At 35.5% G+C, this 23,377-nt stretch overlaps 1 protein-coding gene across 2 annotated transcripts in view; it reads right to left on the bottom strand.

Moving 5' to 3' along the window:
* Positions 1–23,377, bottom strand: part of LOC115621148 (fatty acyl-CoA reductase wat) — a 57,924-nt gene that overhangs the window by 10,663 nt on the left and 23,884 nt on the right. Inside the window, exon 1 of one of the 2 annotated variants that reach the window (XM_030514705.1) lies at positions 694–904. The exons of the other annotated variant lie outside the window; for it this stretch is intronic. Within the exon in view, the coding sequence (XP_030370565.1) occupies positions 694–736 (43 nt within the window). The 5' untranslated portion in view covers positions 737–904. Of the gene's footprint in view, positions 1–693; positions 905–23,377 lie in introns of those variants that run through there. 2 annotated transcript variants of the gene reach the window in all.

Raw genomic sequence — 23,377 nt, 5'->3', positions numbered from 1 at the left:
TGGCTGTTAACGATTAATTAACAAGCCAATGAACTGCTCGTTCAATTCAGGCATAGTTTCGATCACAGGTGTTGGTCATAATTTATGTCCTCACGACCATTTTGAAGCTACATCACACATCAAGAACTCTGCCATGAGATAAACAATCACTTCCAAAAGTTTGATCCATCAATTGAAATGTTTCGCTCTTTTAGCGAACCACCAATTAATTTTAAAACACTACCTAGTATTCTTCCTTTCTTCGATGCTCATTTCTGTATCGAAAATGATTCGCTTCCAATGGAAAAAATGTCGTGCATTTTTTTCTTAAAATCCTATGCCCTATTTTTGATTGCTTTATGCATAAACTGGGATTGTTTTTCCAGTAAGAGATATTTTCCAAACGTAACGTAATTAATTGTAAGGGAGCAGTAAAACTATTGATTACAATAGAAATCATTTAAAGTAAAAATTTACACCAAGCAGAACCAATATCTAGCTTGACAACTCATCTGTTCGAAAAGCACCCAAAACTTAATATTCTTAGTGCCGTTCGTATTTTAAAATATCTCACTTTGTCCTTAGCCACATATTCAGTGAAATGTGAAATTAAATATAATTTCTAAGTAAGTTAGTTGTAAGTACATTTTTACTTTGCTTTACTCTATCAAAAGACCAATTTTCCGTTTAATAAATCAAAAAAATGTTACATACATTTCACTTTGGAAATCCAATCAGCTTTTTCCGAATGCACCATTTTGGTATTTTTTAGTTTGCTGCCTCCGACTGTCTGCTCTATAAATTTGTATGATTTAATAATGCAGTTAAGCTTCGCAGCACAAATCACTTCCTGGGCACAATACTATATAGTACTTAGTATAACTGCTGTCAGGGATAAAGTGTTTCAGTTTCTGTTTAAGCAAAAGTACCAGACGAATACATTCGAAATTATTTGCGACCGCGTCGAGGTAATTTCAATTGCGTCCGCGGTCTCTATGCGACTGTTGGGGGGCAACAGCAAATCAAATATAAGTAAAATTTCTACTTCAGTTTAGCTCAAATTTAATTAAAACTTTTTGCTTTTTGCAGAGTACAGTGGTGACTGCACACACAGTACAGAGCACAAAATAGAGAAATAAACAAGGAAAGTGCGGCACGAAAATTTTTAATGAAGTGCCAGTCGCACCTGTTGGCAGAACAAAAAAAAAAAAAAAAAAAAAAGCCAACCTACAAATAAGAAGTAAATAATTCAAATTAAACTCATATAAAATTTCATAAAACTCAAATTATAAATGCCGGTCGAGTGGACGCATTGCTAAGTTCACACAGAAAGGGGGTAATATCAAAGGATGTGAGCGCCTGCTAAGTCCAGCCACATTTAATTGGTGGCTCCACCAACAGTATTTGTAACAACAAACACAGCCATCGCGACTAGACATGAGGGCAAGGGGTCCGATGGGCAGTTTTGCTTAAAAGTCCAAGAGCCAGCGAACGGCTTAAATATGCAAGTAAACTAAAATATACTGAACTCACACATAAATACATAAATAATATCACAGGTGTGTATAATGTGGCTTGTGGGCTAGTGGTTTCAATGCTCTTCACAAAAAATCCACAAATGGTGCACACAATTATTGCATAGTGTTTGACAACTTGATGTCTTTTCATCGCTGCTCTTCGGATGTTAATAATACCTATCTCTAACGCTGTGGAAGGAATAGTAGTGATTGGTCCTACTTCTGGGAGTTACAAACACGCTCACCAAAAATAAACACTGTTAATTGGAGGGTATAATAAGAAAAAATAGATGGGGTATGCGGCTAATTTCACAATAGATAATTAAACAGAAAATTATATAATTTGGACCGCCTACATTCAATTAAAAAAATCAATATAATTAATTCATTGTTTTGATATTTCGTATTTATATTTGAGTTTTCAAATATAAAATATAAAAATATATTAAATAGTTACTGAATAATAATTAAAACAAAGCATAAATATTTACCATTAAGATATTACGGCTTCAATTTAATATTGAACCATATTACATTTTTTATATGAACCCACTTTAAATAATAAATAGTTACGTTAAGTTTATTTCATAGCACATTTTCATATTTTTCTCAACTATGATTTGACGTTTTTTGTAGTTAATTTTGTTATATAGATTATAAATTATTTTTAATATTTATAATACTTAATTTAATTATTTTTAAATGTAAATATAATACAAATAAAAGAGACAATAATCAACTAGCATTCCCATGTCAAGTATGTGTTAACAATGTTAATTCTTACTTTCGATTATTAATTATTTAAATAAATCCAAAGTTGATAAAAATGTTCTACTTATATAAGTAAACTTTTATAATTTTTTTATTTTTTTATTTTAAGTTTTTTTATTTAATTTTAGTTTACTTTTAATTTAATTTTGTTTTTCATTTATTTTAATTTTTTTAGGTTTTTAAAGAGTTTAAAGACACTTTATTCATCTACTATCAAACGATCAAACGCTTTTGACATTCGTATAAGAATTTCCGACTTTGTTTGGAATTGACTTAAGTACGAGATTCTTTGAATTTTTTCTCTTTGTGTACAGAACCTAGATTATATACTTAATAGTACCTGGATGTTGTCTCTTCAAATACTATAATAAAAAGCCAATTGTTTTATATCAATTATTATCATCTGTCTTTAATTACATAATACTTCTTTAACATAAGAAAAATGAGCAAAATTATATTTTTGTTGCCTTGTGTTGGAATTTTTGTTTAGTCATATCGAAAAAAAAACAACAACAACAGCAGTTTGCTGCGGACGCTCGTCGGGGCGTGCCAACAATTAGAAAAGAAAAAAAAAAAAGAAATGCAAAACTAAGCACATAACAACGACAGCAACAACAAGAATATAAAACAGCAACATGGCCAACCAAGCAGTCAGGCAGAAGTCATGAATAAAATTTAATTGACGATGACGTTGTACAATTTGAATTGCACTCGCAAGTTCAAAGCCAAAAGAAACAAAACCAAAACGCAAAAGCAAAATAAAGATAACAAATGCGAAAAAAATGCAGAATAGAAATAGAGACAAATGATCAAAGAAACCAATACCACAACTACTACTATGTGGTAATAACAATAATGATTACAACTTCGACGACAGCATTGACAACGACAACGACAACGGAATGAATTAATTGCTCGGTTATCTATTTGCAAGCAGCAACAAAAGCAAAGGCGCGAATGGCAAACAATAAAACATATTTTAATGCCCAGCTAAAAAGCTATTGTTGTTCTGTTGGCAGAACGACGACGACGACGACGACCACGACTACGACAACAACAACAACAACATCATGGCTTGCAACAATAAAGCAAGTGCCAAAAGCCACATTAAATAATTGAAAAGAAAACGAACCGAACCGAAACAACAAACTTGTTGCCAGCAACAACACAAAATAAACAATAGGGCTAAAATGTAGTGGAGTGGTGCGGGACTGGCTGGCAGGTGGTTGGGCGGTCAGACGTGCGGGCGGGCGGTCGGTCGATTGGCCGGCAGGCAGGTGGACGGACGAGTCCAAAGAAAATGAAAATTAAATAATTTCTGTGTCGAAGTATCGCACAATTAACCCATATTTGCCATATTTGCAATGGAAACCAAGCGAGCAGCCGGCATGGCTCGGCGTGTTGCATTTCACACTCATTGGGAGCGAGCTGCCGCGACTGCCCTGCCACTCCCCGCACCACGCCTCAGTTACCAACACTCTTCATGCGGCATGGCGCGCAGTCATTCGTATGAATGACGAAAGCAGTTGCAACAAGGGCAGCAGCAGCTAAGGGGGGGCACGAGCAGCTGGTTGCTTGCTCGGGCAATGTGCCAAGCTCACTCACTCACTCACCCACTGACTGACTGAGAGACTGACTGACTGACTTGCCAGTCATGTTGGCCAAAAAGCCACTGCGGATGGTTGCACCACACCGGCGACCACAGCCGTGCTGGCGCGGAGCTGTGGAGGATTTTGCCAAGCACCAGCCAAAAACAACAATAACAGTCGCAACCAAACAACCACGGCCAACAAAACTACAGAAGGTACACGCATCGAACGAATATTCCGACAACTATGCGAAGAGTGCCGCCAGCGGGCGCGGGTGGAGTGCACGCAGTTGTGCCAGCGGCAGCGGCAGCTACTTTGTATTCGAATTTATACATTGTTCAAGCATAGGCCGTCACCATTCCACACACACACACACACACACACACCCCCCCCCCCCCCCCCCCCTCCAGCCATCACCATCAACATCGAAGCATCGTCTTCGATGCACATCGAAGCGCAGCTAATTGAAACATTTTGCACAGTGGTACAAAAACATTTATTTGTAGTCTGCACCCAAAGCTGCTCACTTATTTCCACTCAACGACAATCAAGCCTGTAATTCTATTGAGCTCTTTAGTTCGTTCTAATGATAATTTACTCAACTGACTAAATAATTAATTGTCACTCATGAACAATTCATCGTGTTCCACTTTCTTCCACTTTTTTCCTTTTTGCTGCGGGATGTCATTCACCTTTAATCGAGCATTTACTTGCTCCACGGGCGTACGCAGCTTTTTCCAAAGGGGGGATACAATAAAATATAAAAAACTTTAAAAAAAACGCAGTTCCATTTTCAATAACAAGGAATTTGTGGCGGACTTCATACTGCGAAATTCATTTTAGTCTACGCCCTTGACTTGCTCGTTTCTTTTTTAATTAAATATATATTTACATAAATGCATGTTTAAGGGAAACATTACAATATGCTAATTGAACCAATTAATACGTTTTAAACGAGCTTCAAAGTTACCTTTTGGGTTTCTTGACTTTACAAACAATCAAAACTATTTTTAAATCGAAAAACTATTTTTAAATCAGATCGGACGTACTCGGTCTCGACATCATTATCTGTATTCTTTAAAAAGAGGCGGCAGTGCAAAGTTTCAAGTCGAAAACTCCAAAATTATGGGAGGAGTAGATATTAAAACCGATAGACGAACGAAAAGATAGACGTCGCGATTTGAATTTGTCTCGTCATGCTGATATGTACCCATAAAAACAATATACCCTTACATTTTTCTGTGAGCCAGTATATAATTAAGAATCAGAAGTCAGTGAAGAAAATAAGATTAAGCTATATAGACTTTTATTTTACAAGGGGCATGTCTAAATCTTAAAAAGCAGACTAAATCTCCAGATAAATTCTTATCTTCAGTTTTAAAGGTATTTATTATAAGATGCTTACTATACCCTAGCAACTTAACATACGAGTATTTTAAGTGGTTGTGTTATGTATATAAATGTATTTACTAATACAAAACTAAAAGTTATTCGTTGGGTCCAGTGCTTTCTTTGTTTAAATGCACAACAATATTTAAAAATTTTGACACAAAGTCAAAATTTTATTTGTCTTTTGAAACTTTATCATAAATATTATGATATAATATGAAACATTTCTTTCTAATTATAATGGTCCCACAAAAGTGATATATTTAAATATAACATTATGATATATAATATATCAAAATGATATATTTAAAGCTACCGATTTGCGCTTTAAACGTGCTTGAAGTATAACCTTAAGGCCAATAAGAAAAATCAAATAATTCTAAAAGCAGTTCAGGTGGAGAATTATTTAAGTAAGGCAGCTTTAAATGTAATATAGGTTAATCAAATTCATTTATGACATGTATAAAACATATAAAGGATAAGGTATAGTATGTAAACAAACAAAATTGTATTTAAAAAGTTTTGTTAGCTTCATCTTTTTCTTGAAACTACATCAAAAGAACATAGCCTTGAATGGATAGCCTTGAATATAATATGAAATATTCAGTTTTGGAACGTTAGTTATTAACATTCTGCTTCCATTTTGTTCACATTTAAGCCACGGTTAACGCTTCCTTTGCTGCAACTCACAATCAGGCGCGCGCTGTTACCACTTTTGATACTTCTTTTACTTTGGCGGTTGTTGGCTGCCGGTGCTTTTGGTTTTGTTGGTGCTGGAGCTGGTGCTGCCGCTGCTGGTGTTTTGCACAATTTGGAACAATGGCTTGAAAACAAAAGTATAGCCAACAACAAGCAGTAGACTATGGAGAAGCAGAAGAAGAAGAAGGAGAGTAATGCAAGCACAATACACCGCAGCCAACGATACGATGCGATGCGATACCAAACCACCTTCATATTTCTATGGTAGCCAAATGCGAATCGAAGCTACTACGAGTAGTGCCAAACATTTAAGCCTCCTGCCACTGCTGTTGCTGCTCCCGAAAGCCCCGCGGCCGGGCAGACACACTGCTCTGCATTTGTGACGCTCATTCGCTTTGAATTTTATTTAATACTTTTGTAATAAAGTGCAAAATGGTGAAAAACTGCAAACAACAATGCCGGGGGTTGGGGTTGGGGCTGGGGCCAGGGCCGGGGGGTTGGTGTTGATGTTGGTGTTGGCGCCAACAGCCACAGCCACTGGAGGTAAAAACGAGGAAAAAACGAGCTCTATATAATATCAACAACACCATCAACCACAACAACAGCAACAGAAACAACAACGACTGGAATAATGACAACAACAGGAGCAGCGCAACTGCTTTGGCATAAGAAGAACAACAGCAAGAACAACAACAACAACAACAACAGCAGCAACACCAACGACAGTGGCTACATGAAAAGAAGAAGAAATAATTAACAGCAACAGTTTGAAAGTCCATAAAGCGAAAATGGCTGCTGCTGTTGCTGTTGCTGCTGCGGACGCCATCGTTGTTGCCATCCTCTGCCTCTGCCTCAGCCTCATCGCCATCGCCATCAACAACACCATCGTCCAGCCGCATGTGCGCATACAACTTCCGACTTCCGTTTGGCGGGCCTGGTGTGGTCTGGTCTGTGTGTTGGTTGACTGCCTTACTGCCACAATAGCTGGCTCGTTGCCTCGGCCTGGCTTGTCGACTTGTTTGTCTGTTTGTTTGTTTGCCTCGGCACACCACTCTACCGCTCTCCCCTTCCGCCGGCCACCAAAGAGATGACACAAACGAAGTCAGTGCGAAAAATGTACGTTAAATCTATTAAAAGATAATTACGTGAAGACAAATGGACGGTGGCAGGGGGCAGCAAGAGAAGGCGCAGGGGCGCATTCAACTCCTCCCCTTTAGTCTGTGAGTAAGTGTATGCGGTCGCGAGTGTCTGGCACTTGACTGTAAATATATACACATGCTATAATCCTTACTAGAGGTGTGCGTAAATGCGTGAATGAACGCGTGAGCAATTGTTAAAGGTTAAGAACCAAGAAAATTACCAAAATTATCTTGCGACATTATGGCAGCTCATGGCTTTACAAAAATGCTGGAAAATTTGAAAACAATTCAAATCGAAAACTTCAAAAATTACAAATTAGAAGAAGATATTGAATTATATGAATAAGAAGATTATTTTTGTACACCCAGCACCCTTAAGGGCAATGATTTAATAAAGAGTCTAAAAGGAATAGGCAAAAATGCTGGGAAATTTAAAAACAATTCAAATCGAATATTTAAAAAAATACAAATTGGAAGAATATCGAATTTTATAAATAAGAAGATTATTTTTGTAATGATTAAAATTCTAAAAGGAACAGCAAAGGGAGGCATGACAGAACATACTCGTATGTAATCGTATGGACATATCCAGCTGTCCGTCAGTATGAACATCGAGAACTTTGAAACCATTAAAGCGAAGGGCACCAAACTTGGCATTTCGACTTATCTTATCTACATGCATGGCAAGTATATTGTAAGTCGCATATAGCTTGAATAATTTATATAGCTGCCATAGAACCGATTGGTACAAAAATCAGTCTTCGTAGCATAACTTATATGTTTATTAAGACATTCTATGAGCATTTGGAACCTCTAAATTTCTTAATAGTATGTCTCACACAATAATTTAAAGTTTCATCAAAATGCGTTCATTATATCATAAAAGTATAGTTGCCATAGGAATGATCGGCGCAGAAAGCGAGCTTTACTAAGCTCAAAAACGTGTTTGCTTATAAAAGATATATTAAGGAAATTTGGAAACCAATAGACTTTTACAGTGCTTCACCATAATCGGTTTACTACAACATACAGCAGCCAAAGGACGGATCAATTCAAAAAACTTCTTATATTCTTTTATAACTTGATTTTTTATTTTTATAGCCTGTACCCAAAGGGTGAAAGGCTATACTAGTTTTGTGCGCATGTATGTAACACACAGAAGGAGGCGTGGCAGACCCCACAAAGTATATATATTATTGATCAGGATGAGAAGCCGAGTCGATATAGCCTTGTCCGTCCGTCCGTCTGTCCGTCTGTCTGTCCGTCTGTCTGTCCGTATGAACGCAAGGATCTCAGAATTTTGAAATAAATTTTGGTAGGTACATCCAGTTAGTACTAATGTGTCCGTATGCCAAATTTCATCATGATAGGTCAATTCTGAAGAAAGTTATAGCCATAAGTAAAATCGCTGCTCATGCGCTGCCTCTGTCGGCAGCGCTGCCCGCAGCTGTTGTTGTTGTTGCTGCTTTGGTTCAACTTTGTGCTGCATACATACACGCATATAAACACGCATAGGTACGTGATGTAAATGTATGCTGTTTAAACTGAACATAAACATGTATTCTAATTTAATTTAATTAATTAATTCATTCATTCATTTTTTTTAATAATTTAATTTTTTTTAATTTTTTTTAAAATTTTTTTTAAATTTTTTTTTTAATTTTTTTTTTTTTTAATTTTTCTTTTTTGTGGAGAGTACAGGCTATTTTACTGTCGGGCTTGCTCGACTGTAGCGTTCTATCTTGTTTTATTTCTAAAGTATTATTAAAATCGATTAAGCATATCATATAGCTGTCATACAAATGCTTGTTGCTACAAAATTTGTTTTAGTTGATTGGCTTTACTGGGGAAATTGGTAGATAAAGTGCACTCAGTATTCGGACTGACACTAATTTAACTTTCTACTTGTTTTATCTGTACATCTAGTGTTATATTTCTTGCCTCTCGCAAAGATTTTTCATACATTATTTAAGACCATAAAATGTAGGGTTCACTTGAGTTTTGTTGAGTTTTATTGTGTGAATTAAATTTACGAGTATCTATTATTTTGTTTATAGATTAGGCATGATAATGAGATTGCAGTTGATGTAAGTAGTTTCAATGAAGTGAATAGCTCTTATTAACCACAATATAAGCTTTAATCAGATTTGTTTACCGTGTGAAGATTAAAATGTACTGTAATTTACGAAACAACAAAAACCCGCTTGATATTACACAAATTCAAAGCATCTAACACTAGTACGTGTATTCGTCTAAAGCAACGACTAGATTGTTGATAGAAGCGTAACTGGAATTAATTACAATTTTGTAAAGTCACTTTTACAACAAAAATGTTCTTAGTGATTTTTCAAAACTAACCAATTTTTGTTTCACATAACCAAGTTTTCAATTTCTAAGCCGGCAAGCGTTGAAAATAGAGAATCATTTTATAAAAAAAAAAGCAGAAAAGAATTGAACATCTTTGACATAACACACATATTTCTTGATTTCTTAAATGTGCGTGATCGTGAGAGTATTTACTTGTCACGCACACATCTCTATTTCAAACAAACGTACATGTACATACTACGTATGATATTATTGGAGTTCGCTGATACGATAACGCTAATGGATATGGATATTGATTATAGTTTTTATGCCATTTATGCAACGACCATGCGAATGATGCTGCTGCCTCAGCGTTCTGCCTGCTCGGCTCTTGGTCGGGTAATGATAATTTTGATTATAGTATTGATGCGTCATTTTATGGGCCGCAATGGTATTGAAATTGAGTGGTTTGTGACAACAGCTCGTGGTTTATGACCCAAGGATCGTAATGGTTACACTGCTCGCAAATAAGCTATTCATGACCCTCCGTCTCATACTCATACTCATATCGAATCACAATTAACAGCTGCTTAAATGTGTGCTTAGGTTTAATTATAATGGGGCCAACGTTGCGTATACGCAGTTACGCAGTTTGTTTGCTAGCTGGTTTGTTGGCCGTAACGCTTCGCTGATTGGGGAATTCAACACGTTCGCGTATTTACCATTATATTGCGAAAAAGATTTTCTTTCTGCTTAACACAGTGTTGTGTGAAAGAATAAAATCAAATGAGCCACCTAATGGAAAATCAATGACAAACAATAAAGAAAATCCAACAATATTACAATATACCTAAAAGCGCAGCTAATGGCAAAGCTATCTTAATTAAAAATATACATACTTTCACAAAAAACAGAAAAAAAAACAAATATTAATGCCACTTTAATGTAAGAGTATCCTTCTGTTTAAGAGTAGGAAGAAACCTAAAACGAGCCACACCTGCTGGTAGCAACATAAGCTGACAACAATAGCCATTGAAGGCTCGGTTATACTGCAAAGGCAATTAATTGTTCTACAGCCATGGAATATAGCCGTCGACACCGACTAGTCAGTACACGACACCGGTACATAACTGCCCTGCGGTCATGCTTCTCGGTGGCATCATTCCAGATTCCACGGCAGCAAATTATTTGGGTCTCGTGCAGGATAGCCGTCTAACAATACGGGCCCATAACAATTAAACACCAAGCTGAGAATGCTATACTAGCTGCTGGACAGCCGTTCATAGTTGCAATCTTAAAGCCGGTATGGACCTCTGACATCCAGCCATAGGAAACCCAGGCAGCCACTCTAGCGTGGAGCTGTCGAAGCGCTTCCAATCAAAAACATTGAGGCTGATTACGGACGCACACTACTACTACATACTACTAAGTTTTTGTACTCGAAGTTCGACATTTCCAAAACCCCTCTTCACTCGATAGCTTATTAGCTATAAGCACGTTTAAAACATCATCCATCGGAGTATTAAGTATTATTTAAGTATTATTTAATGTGAGGGCTATTATTAAATTTAATAATAGTCCCATTAAAAACAGAACTTAATTAAAGATATGAAGATAAACATAAGATTAACAGAAATTAATGTTTGAGTGTATGAATAGGTTTATAAAAAATTATATTTTACATTCAAATATAGTATTTTAAGCAATCTTTAGAAGGTTTATTTCTATTTTAAATATGTTAGTTTTTTATATGAATGCTTGCATGATTCATTTATCAATGCAAGCATAACTAATATGCTTACAGATTTTAATTTTGATTTGATTGCACCCCGACAAATGTTTAAAAAATTTTATAATAGTGTTGTTTAAATACAAGAAAAATAACTTCTATTGCATCCAATAAGGTCCTACAAAATGGAAAAGAAAATTGCAGCCCAAATTAATAAACCCATTCAGACTCCCAATCTACATTAAAGTCGTTATTAAAGATGTTCTACCAAAAAACAAGTGTTAAAAAAACAAGTGAACAAAAGCTGAGATAAAGAAAAGAACAAGTTTAAAAATCCGCAGCAGAATAGGGAATATAATCAAGGCAAAGGATTGTTCTGAACAAGCAAGCAAAAAAACAAATTATTAATTATTAGTTTTATTAGTATTAAAAAATTATGTCAGTTCAAAATTGAAGGATGTATACGAAATATATATCAATGAACTTAAAAATCAATGTAATTATTTGTAACATAACAAATTCTTATTACGTATTCCGCATTTAAGAAATATATAAGATATCGATAAGCTGGCAATCAAATTTTCCCCCCACCGGGTTGGAGATTTTCCTTTTTAATCCCTTTTCTCTTTCTATTTATTTTTCTCTTTCTGCCTTACTTCACCTAGATAGCTCTTAAATAGAATTAAGTTAAGAATTAAGAATCCTCTACTATCTATTTTTTAGTGGTGTATATCTATAATGTCTCTGACAACATATGGCTGTGAAACTCCCCCAACGTGTCGGAGGCATTAATAGTCATTACTGTATAGTTATTATTGAGGCTTTCTTATTTTTTTAATTTTAAATTAGAACTTAAAATTAGTAAACTGTATTGGCAGCATTATATGTTGATATATTAAATAAATAAATAAATAAATAAAATCACTAGAACTCACCTCATAATAAGTTGTTATCTGTACTATAACAAGAGCAACGGTACGATAAATTGAAACTAATGAATTGTTTATTAAATTGTTATATCAAATAGCTAGGCACTACATTTTTTGCCAATTAAAATATTGATTTTTTGAGCCCGACTTTATGCTGAGAACTAAATTGTAAAGATACATAGGAAATCTGCCCGATTAATTAACTACTAATATTTGTTCAACCTCGAAAAGACGATTATCAGTTCTAGGCAACATGAAATTAGCTTTTCCGCAGGCCGTAATAATATTTTGATAAATAAGTGCAGCTTACTTTTCTTAAATTTGAGATTTTTTTTCGATTATTTGAATCTTGCTAATTACATAACAACAAACAGCAACAATGAGTAGTGTTTAATTATTTGTTGCTTAACTGTACAACGATATTATATCATTGTTGTTGTTTACTCAAAGCAGCTTTGTTGTCGCTGTTTTTTTTTTTTTCACAACACTGTCAACTGCACTTGCAGGTCATGCGAATTTTGTCGAACATATGCGAAAATTCAGTGCACAAGTGTTGGTTTGAGATTCTTATTTGCCTATTGTTCTTATCTTTATATTGTTTGGGTATTTACTAAAATTCTTGCCTGATTGTGTTTACAGTGAAAAGCTAATTAAGCGCGTCAGACTTTTGTGGGACACGTGTATTATCCAATTAGGATTATTGTACAAAACAGCTAAAGCATGACAAACATCTGCCATTAAATTAATAGAACTACCCGATGTATGCGTCTGTGGGTACGTGGGTTAGATCTTTTGGAGATGTAAGATGTGTGTGTGTGTGTGCTTCAAGAGCCGCTCCCGCCATTGTTGGCCCTGTTATCAGTTCGATGTTCGCGGCCGCATCTTTCGGCCTGACACAATGGTGCGCGCGTGCGCGTGCGCGAATTGTCGGCCAACATGCGAACAGAGAGGGGTGTGGGAGGGCAGAGAGTGGGAGAGCAACTAATGCTCATTGCTGGCTGACATGCCTACATGTCAAACACCCACACACACACACACACACACACACACACACACACACACACACGTACTCGTACTACGTACGCTTTGCAGTTGGGCTGTTGCGGTTTTGAAGCCGCAACCGCTGCTCGGCTTGCTGGCCCGCCCGATTGGCAGCACCACCTGCGTTTGCTGGCCAATTTAACCGTGTAACCAAATTGTTTTGGTTATTGTTGACTGTTGGTATGTGAGCTCTCGCTGCTGCTGTTTTTGTTTTGCTGCTGCCTTTATTATTGTTGGTAATGGGCCTGCCCATAACATTTATAAGTTGGGCAAATAGAAATAAGCTTGTTTCAGCTTTCGCATTGCCACATGGCAATAATAATCAAATCAAATCAAACAGCAAAAATCGCACTACGCTGTTGCCTAATCCGCTCGAAATGAGCGCAAATACAATAATTTATTTTGGAATTTCAGCACTTGCTTTACGAGCTATTTGTGACATATGTATGTACGAGTATGTATGCATGTGCATGGGGCATTGGGGGCCTTTAAATTATTGTAACATTGGCTTAAACGATATCAGCTATTTTCGAGCAGCATAAATTGCCATTTAAATGAACTATATATGGGTATAAATTAGTAGCATTCGGAGAGTATTTATTAAGTTGGAATAAAGCAAAAATATTTATGTTAACTATTTGAGTGTAAACATTTGACGCTATGACAGCAATTTTACTTCATTAAAAATAACAACAAAAATGTCTTTCGAATTTTCAATTGTAGAAGAAAATGCAAATCATTTTTCAATTAAATCTTAAACAATCTAAACTACAAAATATTATGTTCATATAAGCGAATACTTAATATTCGCAAAGGTAACTTTACTTTTTAAGTAGAAAGACACAACTTTTTATCAAGAGATGTAGCAATAGTCTGCTCTCAATTAAATGCAAAAAGCTATTGATACACTGCGCGACAACAGATTAGCACACTCTATGCTTCTTGTTTTTAAAGCCTAATATCAGCTTATCCTATAAAGTTTTTAAAATAAACTTTTTAGCTAATAAAAGTTCATTAAATTATACACTAGAAAATGTAATAGTTATTGTATTAGCTTCATAAATAATATTTTAATGGAATTTTTACAAATTTAATACAAAAAATTCACTTTTATTTTAGCGACATTTGATTAGCACACCTTCATGTGAATATCGAATAACATAAAAAGAGGGAGACTTTAGACCCCCAAATCAAATTTTAATGTGAAATACTGCATTTTCTTAACATATTTAAGAAGGATTAATAATGGGTTGAGCCACCACGGTTAACTATGACCTCATACATCCTGTTTGGTAAGGAGTCATATAATTTGTTTATGTAATTTAGTGAAATGGTCTCCCACGCACTTTTTATTCCTTGAATTAGTTCCAACTCTTTCTTTATATACATACGTTATATACTAATCGTATCATGAATGAGACTAACGAAAGCAATTGCCAGCTTTTGTTGTTACAGTTTTTTCAACATTTCTCTCTCATTAAGCGTAAATTAGCAAACTGCTATGCATCGTCAAATAAGCATTAATGAATTTAAATGTATTTTAATATGCCATTATTTACATAAGGTGAGGGGGAAAAATTTGCATTATTTCTTTAAATAAAACATGTTGACATCAATTTTTGCGCTAGCATTATTAAATTTTTATTTAATTTGTATTGCCAATTTCTAATTCAATTGTATTTACATTGCGCCATTATTACACCTGTTTATTTATGGCCAATATTTCAAAATTGTAAAAAACAAAACGAATTCAAACGCACACACACTCGCATTGTATTGCCTTTATTTTAATTACATAATTCGCGCATTATCAATTGCAGCAATAACAAAAAAACATTACAAAATCGACATTTAACAAAATCAACAACAGTAACAACAACAATTGCAAAAAATATATCTACGTATCTGCTGTTATAATTTATTTTAATTAATCGTTTTTTTTAGCTGGCAAATCACACGAATCCTATCCAAAAATCAATGCGCCAACAATTGGCTTCCCATGTATAATTCACAAACGTACAAAAAAATTGAAATCACATAAATTTAAACGCTAATAAAGAAATAAATGTTTATGGTTTGGCCGCAGTTTTTGAGGCACTGTCGACTGCCGCTTTTTTAATACTATATACATATATAGCGGGTTGGTTTTGTAAATAATTTAATATCATAGCTAAGTGTTGCACGCGCTTTAATTTTGCATATTTATTGTTTATTATTTATGTGCATATTCCTCTACTAGTTTATATTATTTTTTCCATTTGTCGCTAACAAATTTCCAGTTTTTTCTCCGCACATGCAGCGGGTAGCCTGAGAGCAAAGGCAGATAAGAGCAGGCAATTACAGTGCACAGTGGCACGAACATCATTCAAAAGTGGAAATGCATTCGCTTACTATACATATGCAAGTATGTTATATCCAAGCTAAGCTTGTAAGCAATTATATGAACTCTGTTTTCAAGATATATAATAATTTGAAAAACATTTTGTTGGGAACGAAAAACGTTGAATTAGTTGATAAACAAAAAACTGTGTTAATAATAAAATAAAATGTAAATAGATATAGTTATCGATATATATATATTCAAGTTATCCAGAAATAAACATTGTGATTTTAACACTAAATTTGATTTGTATCAATGTGATGAAATCTTTTAATAGGCGATATATTTAATCCACGTGTCGCAAAGTGGGAACATTTTATAACCTTAAATACATAATCAATATGTCAATTAAATGAGATTATAACAAATAAATATAGGCATCAATCAATAACTTAATTGATTAATCAAGTTTTGTAAACATCTTATATATAATTATAGTGAGAGAACGAAAACAGTTTCAACGATTACCTGTGCGAGAGGAACACTCGTCTTACTACACTTGATAGGAAATACTGCATGATCTGAAAAATGTATCAACTTGCAACCATTCAATCTATTCGATCTGATTATAGACTCAGCCCGATCAAGGCAATTTTGTGTGATAAATAGTTAGTATAGATTTTTTTTTTTTTGTACTTTCTCAAATTTTAGCAACTTGCCAATATGTTCTGTTTTCGTTCTTATTGTTGGCAACATGGTGTTGTGAAAACAATAAAAGATAAGAAGAAAAAAGTATAAAAAAATGTTTAAACGATTAGAATTGAAGCTTTGATGTGCCAATACTAGACAACATCTCGAATAAAGTGAATTTTCGCAACCGCATTGGAATTGCGCTGAGCGCAATTGTGTTTTGCGTATTTCTGTGCGAATGTTTTTTTTTCTGTCAACCTTAAAAGGTGACTAGAAAAACAAGCAAAAGTTTGTTTTTAAGGATGCAAATTTTTTATTAGAAAACCTTTTGTCCATCTCTCGGAGAGATAGACCAACAATTTTCAAATAATAGTGTTTTCTCTTTTAACGAGTTAATTTTATAATTTTATAATTTTATATACATGAAAATATTTTTAAATATTTAAAAGAAAACAATAATGATAATTTGCAATATTTTAAAAATTAAACTTTTTTTAAATCAACATTTATTGACAATTATGAACATATATTTTTCCTATAAAATGATCAAAAAAATTTCATTGATAATTAATTTTTTATTAATTATTTTATTTATTTTAAATTATTATAAATTATAAAATGACCAGCTCCGATTTGTAGCCACTGTCGTCCATTTGTAATGTGAAACACGACGCGTTATTGCAACGCAATGCGACAAGACTGCCTCCTGCGAATGTACTATGTGCTTGTGTGTGTATGTTTGTATGAATGTGTGCATACATACATACATACATACATACATACATATATTGAGTGTCTGCATGTACAAGTACAAGATAAGCTAAAGAAATCACGTCATAAACGTGGCGGGCACGAATTATTTACAAAGCACGCGAAAGCCTAAAAGAGGGCCAATAAAATAACAATAAACTATGCCAGTCGGGGCGCCGAGGTGTGAGCGAAACAATAAAAACAAAGCAACAAAGCAGCAAAATAACAAAATAACAAAACAACATAGGCAACAACAGGCAATACAAACCGCAACAAGAGCAACAACAAAAGCATAAACAATTGTATTACACACACATACACACACTTATAATACAATATAAATGCATAAAAGCGCCTACAACGAGCGCAATAAACACAGCGACAAGAAAAGCAACAGCAACAACAATAACAACTCCACTTATGGACGATTATTTATTGTTAACGATTTATATTTGTTGCTGTTATACTGCCGCCAGAAAGCTCACATTTCAAAGCTATATGAATGAGTGTGTGTGTGTGTTTGTGTACGTGTAATTGTGCGAGTGTGTGTGCGAGATTGCAAGCTCGGCGATTGAGCCTGATTGCCGGCTCAAGTGTCAGACGATTGGGGGCGCGTCAGGGGGCAAATGGGCGGAACGCAGTTGCTACAGTTTGTTTTTCCCACACGTTCCAACATTCTTCATCGTTCGTCATCATCATCAACATCCTCGTCGTCGTCGTCGTAATCGTCTTCTATGGCGGTATGTTTGACAGCAATGACTGTTTAACACGTACAAAAGCTTTTGTTGTGCTCTTCTTCTCGTTCTCTCTCACTTTATCATGCCATTGTGCCTGTTCACTGAGCTCGTCTGAGGAGTGTGTCTGTATGTGTGTGTGTTTGTCAAATCAATGTGTCGCTTTACTTAAGGAACTCTCAATGTGCTTATAACTGTATCTGCTTCATCTCCATTCATCCATCCATCTGTCTATCTGTCTGTTTGTCTCTCTGTCTGTCTGTCTCTCTATCTGTCTGACTCTGCCTGTCTGACTCTGCCTGACTCTCTGCAGCTGTAGACCGCATCGCGTGCGTGTCAATTGTTTGTATGTGACAAATTTCATACAAAATCATTTGCTACGCTCACTTCACTTAAATGCCAACTTGTGCTTTTGCCTGTGGCGTCTAACAACACCATGCTGCTGCTGTTGCTCTTGTTGTTGTTGTTATTGTTGTTGTTATTGTTATTGTTACTCCAACGCCCACACACAACACACTCAGCAACAGCAGCGCCCCCATTATCATTGACTGGGCTGGTCTGAACCAAAATGGTAACAACCAACCTAAACGAACCGATCGACCGGACAGACAAAGTAATACAAAGATGTTTTAGTGCCTCGTTCTTGTTACTAAAATTTGCTCATTATTTTTATCACTTGCCACACCCACAACATGCACAAACAAACAAACAAACACACTGTAACGCACTTATTGCCATTTGCCCTCGAGACAAAATTGTTGCCCCTTTTATTCATCGTCTTCGTCTTAGCTTTCGGTTGTTGTCCATCTTATTGTGTTTTATGACTGTTTCACTGATTTTTCCATTGTGCATTTTTCTGATTACGCTTCCCAGCTCTGAATTGTCGAATTTTCAGACAGTCAGTCGGTCCTTCAACTAACCCCAGCAACAACCACAACAACAATTGGTTGCTATAAAAAAAAAACAGTGTTTTTGTAGCTAGAACCAAATCATGAAGCTTATGCTTTAAGCCTAACTATATACATATGTATATACGAGATAACCAACAAGCAATTATCCATTGTAGCTGCTATTTTGGCTAAGACATAACCCGCTCTTGTTGCTTGTTACTGCATTTTTATGCACACACATTTTAAAATCCCATTTATTCGCCCTTTTCGCACAATCAAACATAATCAACGTCACATGCAATGCTTTGGCTAACATTTATATTTACATTTTGTGCTGTACATATTTTATGATTCCAATTTTCCATTTCATTTCTGTCAATTTGCATACCCTGTACCCGCAGGGTAGAACGGGTTTAGTATGTAACAGGGAGATGAAAGCTTATCCGACTTCATAATTATATATTCCTTATCAGCATGACTGGATGAACGCCTGGTTTACGGATGCGACTTACCCAAAATCGGTAAGTAGAGTCTACTATCCCCAGGCTACACAAGTGTACTTTATTTATTTTCCCCTTCCCACATCCATTTCGCCCCACGACTGAATTTCATCAATGCAAATCGCTTAATTCTAAGAAAAGTTATTAGTTATTATACGAAAAGTTGCAAGATCGGGTTCGCTCCTCTTCCGGTTATTCTTGCTTCTGCTATGTAACTCGGCGACTGAAGTTTATTTGTTCTTACAGCGTATTTCCTTGTCGGGCTAGCTCAACTTTCTCTAGTTTGAATATAAAATCGTTTATCTCACAAATATTTTATATGGCAATTGTTTACCATTAAAATGCAATGAACTTGTTAAACACAACACACTCCGATTTTTAATAAGCAATGAATTCAAAATGGTTTAGCATGGGCGAGAAATGTTATTGTTTTGCTATTGAACCAACAAACAATACATATGAAGGCTTCCAACTTAATCAATTTATGCGCTGCCACTTACAGGCTTATCTTTCCAAAGTGACAAACGAAACTTTTTCCACTTGAGGCAAGCTCAGGCGAAAAGAGTTGTCAATTGAGTATAATCAATTCGTTAAGTTACATAATCTATTCGTGTTACCAAATTAATCAATCAATTCGAATTAATCTATTCCACTTTCAACTTTTCTGACACAATTCCAAATTGGAAAGTGGAACGCTTTTAGAACAATTGACCGCTTAGAGGAAATAGAACCGAGCTACAATTTCTAGCAGCATACTTTTAGGGAGGCTTTGCCGACTATGCCCAGCATAAAAAGGGAAGATAAGGAGAATATAAAAACCGGCGTTATTTTTTTTAAAATCAAATACTAATGTTTTCGAGAGTACAGCCTCTCAAATATACGTTTCTAGGCTTACAAAAATTGGTCGTTTAACAAGATATCTTTATTTTGCATTAAGAATCCGTAAAATTATTAATAGTCTTATACGAGTATATCTTAAAAAAGTTGCAATGCTTTTTGTCTAACTAATAATAAGTCTACATGGCTGTCGAATTCTCATACAAGCGTGTAGATGAAAAAAAAGCTATTAAGGCCCTAATACCGAAAAAACTAACTAAATTACAACAATATCTAATCAACGTCTTTCGCTCACATCCAAGTATAGTCAGCGACATTATTAGACCCCGGAAAACAAAGAAGAAACAAAAGAAAACAAAGAATTTGCAAGATTTACTTACTAGTGAAGCAAATTTGCGACGATTCTACAGGGATTCTAGGAAAAAAAAAGAACTGAGAAACTTTTAGAGGGGGGAGATATAGTTCAGAATAGGATTTTTCAATACTTTATCAGTTATGTATCTATTTGAATAGTACAAGGAGTGTTCCAAAGTAAACAGGACTTTTTGAATCTAGCGCCCCCTGATGGCGCTATCTATATGTCGACTTGTGCGTTAGAATCTGCTATCTTTATCGATTGTCCAGTGAGAATTTCATGACATTGAAGTGAAGTTATTGCGTTTTAAGTGTCAGTATGTTTGTGTTATCGGTGCGAAACTGAGCTAAAGCCAACATCAAATTTTGTTTTGAAATTGGTAAAACTTTTACGTAAAACTTTTACTTAAAAACTTTATTAAACCAAGAACATCATAAGCCTTGTTTGATTAAAGACTTAAGTTCAATTTGGAATCAATATCTACTCCAAGCAATGCAAGGGGTATTGGGGTCAGACATGATAAAAACGATTACAAAACACACTGCTGCAGGTTTAATCAATTTGCAGAGAAGTATATCGTATGTATATATTGTAGTCTAAATAATTCATATGTCGCTAGTAGTTCCCAAATTTAAACTATTCTGCTTATTGTATTTCTTAAACAATCAAAAATTGTATGAGCTTATTTAGTTGCTATTTGGAACCAAACTTTCCTTATCAGTTCTAAGGCTTTGAGGCATTCAGCAGCAAAGTAACATGAAAGTAACATATTCCCACCTAATCCTGCTATTTATTATGCATCGAAACTTGCTCTTCATTTCTACCTTCATAAAATATTTCTTCAAATTGATGGTTGCTTTCTGTGCCGAATATACACACACTCTAATAGGCTGAAATATATTACCAAATGTGAATTCAATTTGTTTTCTGAATTTTTAACAGAGCAGTTAGAGATTGGACGAAGCTCGAGAACAATTGAAAACCCACAGACTTCAATTACACTTGCAGTAACATTTGTATTTTTCTCCTCTCGCTTTTCTCCCAATTTCTTTTAATAAACACTTAAGTAAAATCCGATAACTCGTACCCATTGGCATGGCCAAAGCCCAAAACACCAAGCTGCAAAATTTACAGCGGACCATGTAAAAATTGAAAATGCTCTTGCGTATTTGCATACGAAAAACTAAGTTGAACCAAAATCAATGATTGCACGAGCATTACTTTCAAGAACTACTACAAACGCTTCCGTCCACCATTACCACATCCACAAACCTTCCCCCCCCCCCACCCCTTCCACACCTTACCTTTCAGAAGCTGTAGTGAAACATTGGAGGGGGGTGTGGGTGTGAGTGTAAGGGGGGTTTGTGTGTGTGCTGCTTTCATATTATTACTTTATGGTTGCCTCCAGTTATGCATACTATAACCATAAATATGCTCCAGCGGAGCAGCCAAAACAGAAACAGTAGCAGCGGCAATAGCAGTTGGATCCCAAGTCATGGGACCAATGTATAAGTGCAGAGGGATGGGGCGTTAATGGTGGTCTTGGTGGGGGTGGGGGTGTAACGCATGTACTATACAACGTGCATAACATTTTGTGTTTGTATTAATACATCCACATATTTATACCATAACTCAAAACAATAAATAGTAAAAGCTGGATTATGATTAAATCGATTTCATGGAGCGTTCATTTTGTTCGTTTTCATATATGTACAAATGTATACTTGTATATATACAGTATAATGCCGATAATTCACACCATTTAATGCCCAAACCACAGAACCGTCCGTTCAATCTATTTTAAATGGCACAGAAGCTAGAGAAATCTGAATATATCTCGACTCTAAGACCCATTCTCATTCAACTACGATATTCTTTTAAGTACAGGCTTTAAAAAATGCATTATATAACAATAATCGTCTTGGTCGTAGTTGCCTTCATAAGCGAGAATATACTGTATATATTGTGCGGATATTACAGTACACACGCCTTGGCTGAAAATGTTATGAGAACATTGTGTGCGCCTTTGACTGCATAACGCCCAAAGATAGGCTACGCCCACGCACGTTTATCGATTGCAGTTTTACGCTAGACGCAAGAAATACAAACAAATGCAACAGCAACAACAACAACAACAATAAGAGCATGATCCAAGAAACCATATAAAATAAAATCCAATGTCCTGGTTGTGTGGGAAGTAGAATAGAGTCGAGTGAAGCGGAGTGGAGTGGAGTCGAGAGGGGTGGAGAGGAGTGGAGCTGTGCCTTCAAGCAAAATTGCATGGATATTCATAAATGCAAACAAAATGTATAACATACAAAGCACTTTGTACGAAAAAATAAATACGCAATGTTCGTTACTCATAACTGAATTGCATGCCCGATTGAATGAAGGGCCAAAGGCCGAAGGACGCAGCACAGAGCACACAGCACGCAGCAGGCAGAACGATGATGAAGCGATTGAGTGGATGCATGTAAATGTGAATAAAGCGAGCGGCCCCGCAATTTTGTTATATCTTTCTCTCTCTCTTTTTATTTTGATTTTTCCTTATGTACATATGTGTGTATATTTTGACTGTGAATTTATGTAAATATTTATGTTGTGCTCGCCACAGCAACAGTAACATCAACAGCAGCAGCTTTAACATTAAATCACAGAGCACTACGCTCGTTCATCTAACAGCAATCTGGCAACGTTGCCGACACCGCCTCGTTTCGCTTAATGGCTTTTAACACCCACCAAAAAAAAAACTACGACACAGCCAAAAAACTTTCATTCAAATTCAGCCCAGCACACACACAAACACACGCCAAACTCATGTATAGTATACATAAGTAGGTACATATATACTATGTATGTCTACATATTTGTTTGTACACATGTATGTACATACATATGTACATATATACTCGTATGTACAAGTAGTAGCTTGTGCTTTGCTTGCTCGAAAATTTCAATTAGCATTAATCTTTGCTCTGTGCCTAAATTATAAAAGTCAACTAAAAGTGGCAGCCAAACTTTGACAGCGCAATTGTGACCATGCGTTTCTAGTCGCACATATGTACATATAAGTATGTATGTATGTATCTCGTATATTTTTAGAACAGTAAACGTCCCTGTGACCAGTCAACATTCACTGTTCACCGTTCACCTGCCAACCAAGCAGCACACAATCAGCCTAGTGATGAGACTCATTTTATTTCATTTACTGC

The sequence above is a fragment of the Scaptodrosophila lebanonensis genome, unplaced genomic scaffold, assembly GCF_003285725.1.
Source record: "Scaptodrosophila lebanonensis strain 11010-0011.00,11010-0021.00 unplaced genomic scaffold, SlebRS2 tig00000024-arrow-pilon, whole genome shotgun sequence".
Taxonomy (NCBI): Eukaryota; Metazoa; Arthropoda; class Insecta; order Diptera; family Drosophilidae; genus Scaptodrosophila; species Scaptodrosophila lebanonensis.
This window is presented reverse-complemented; position numbering and strand designations above follow the sequence as displayed.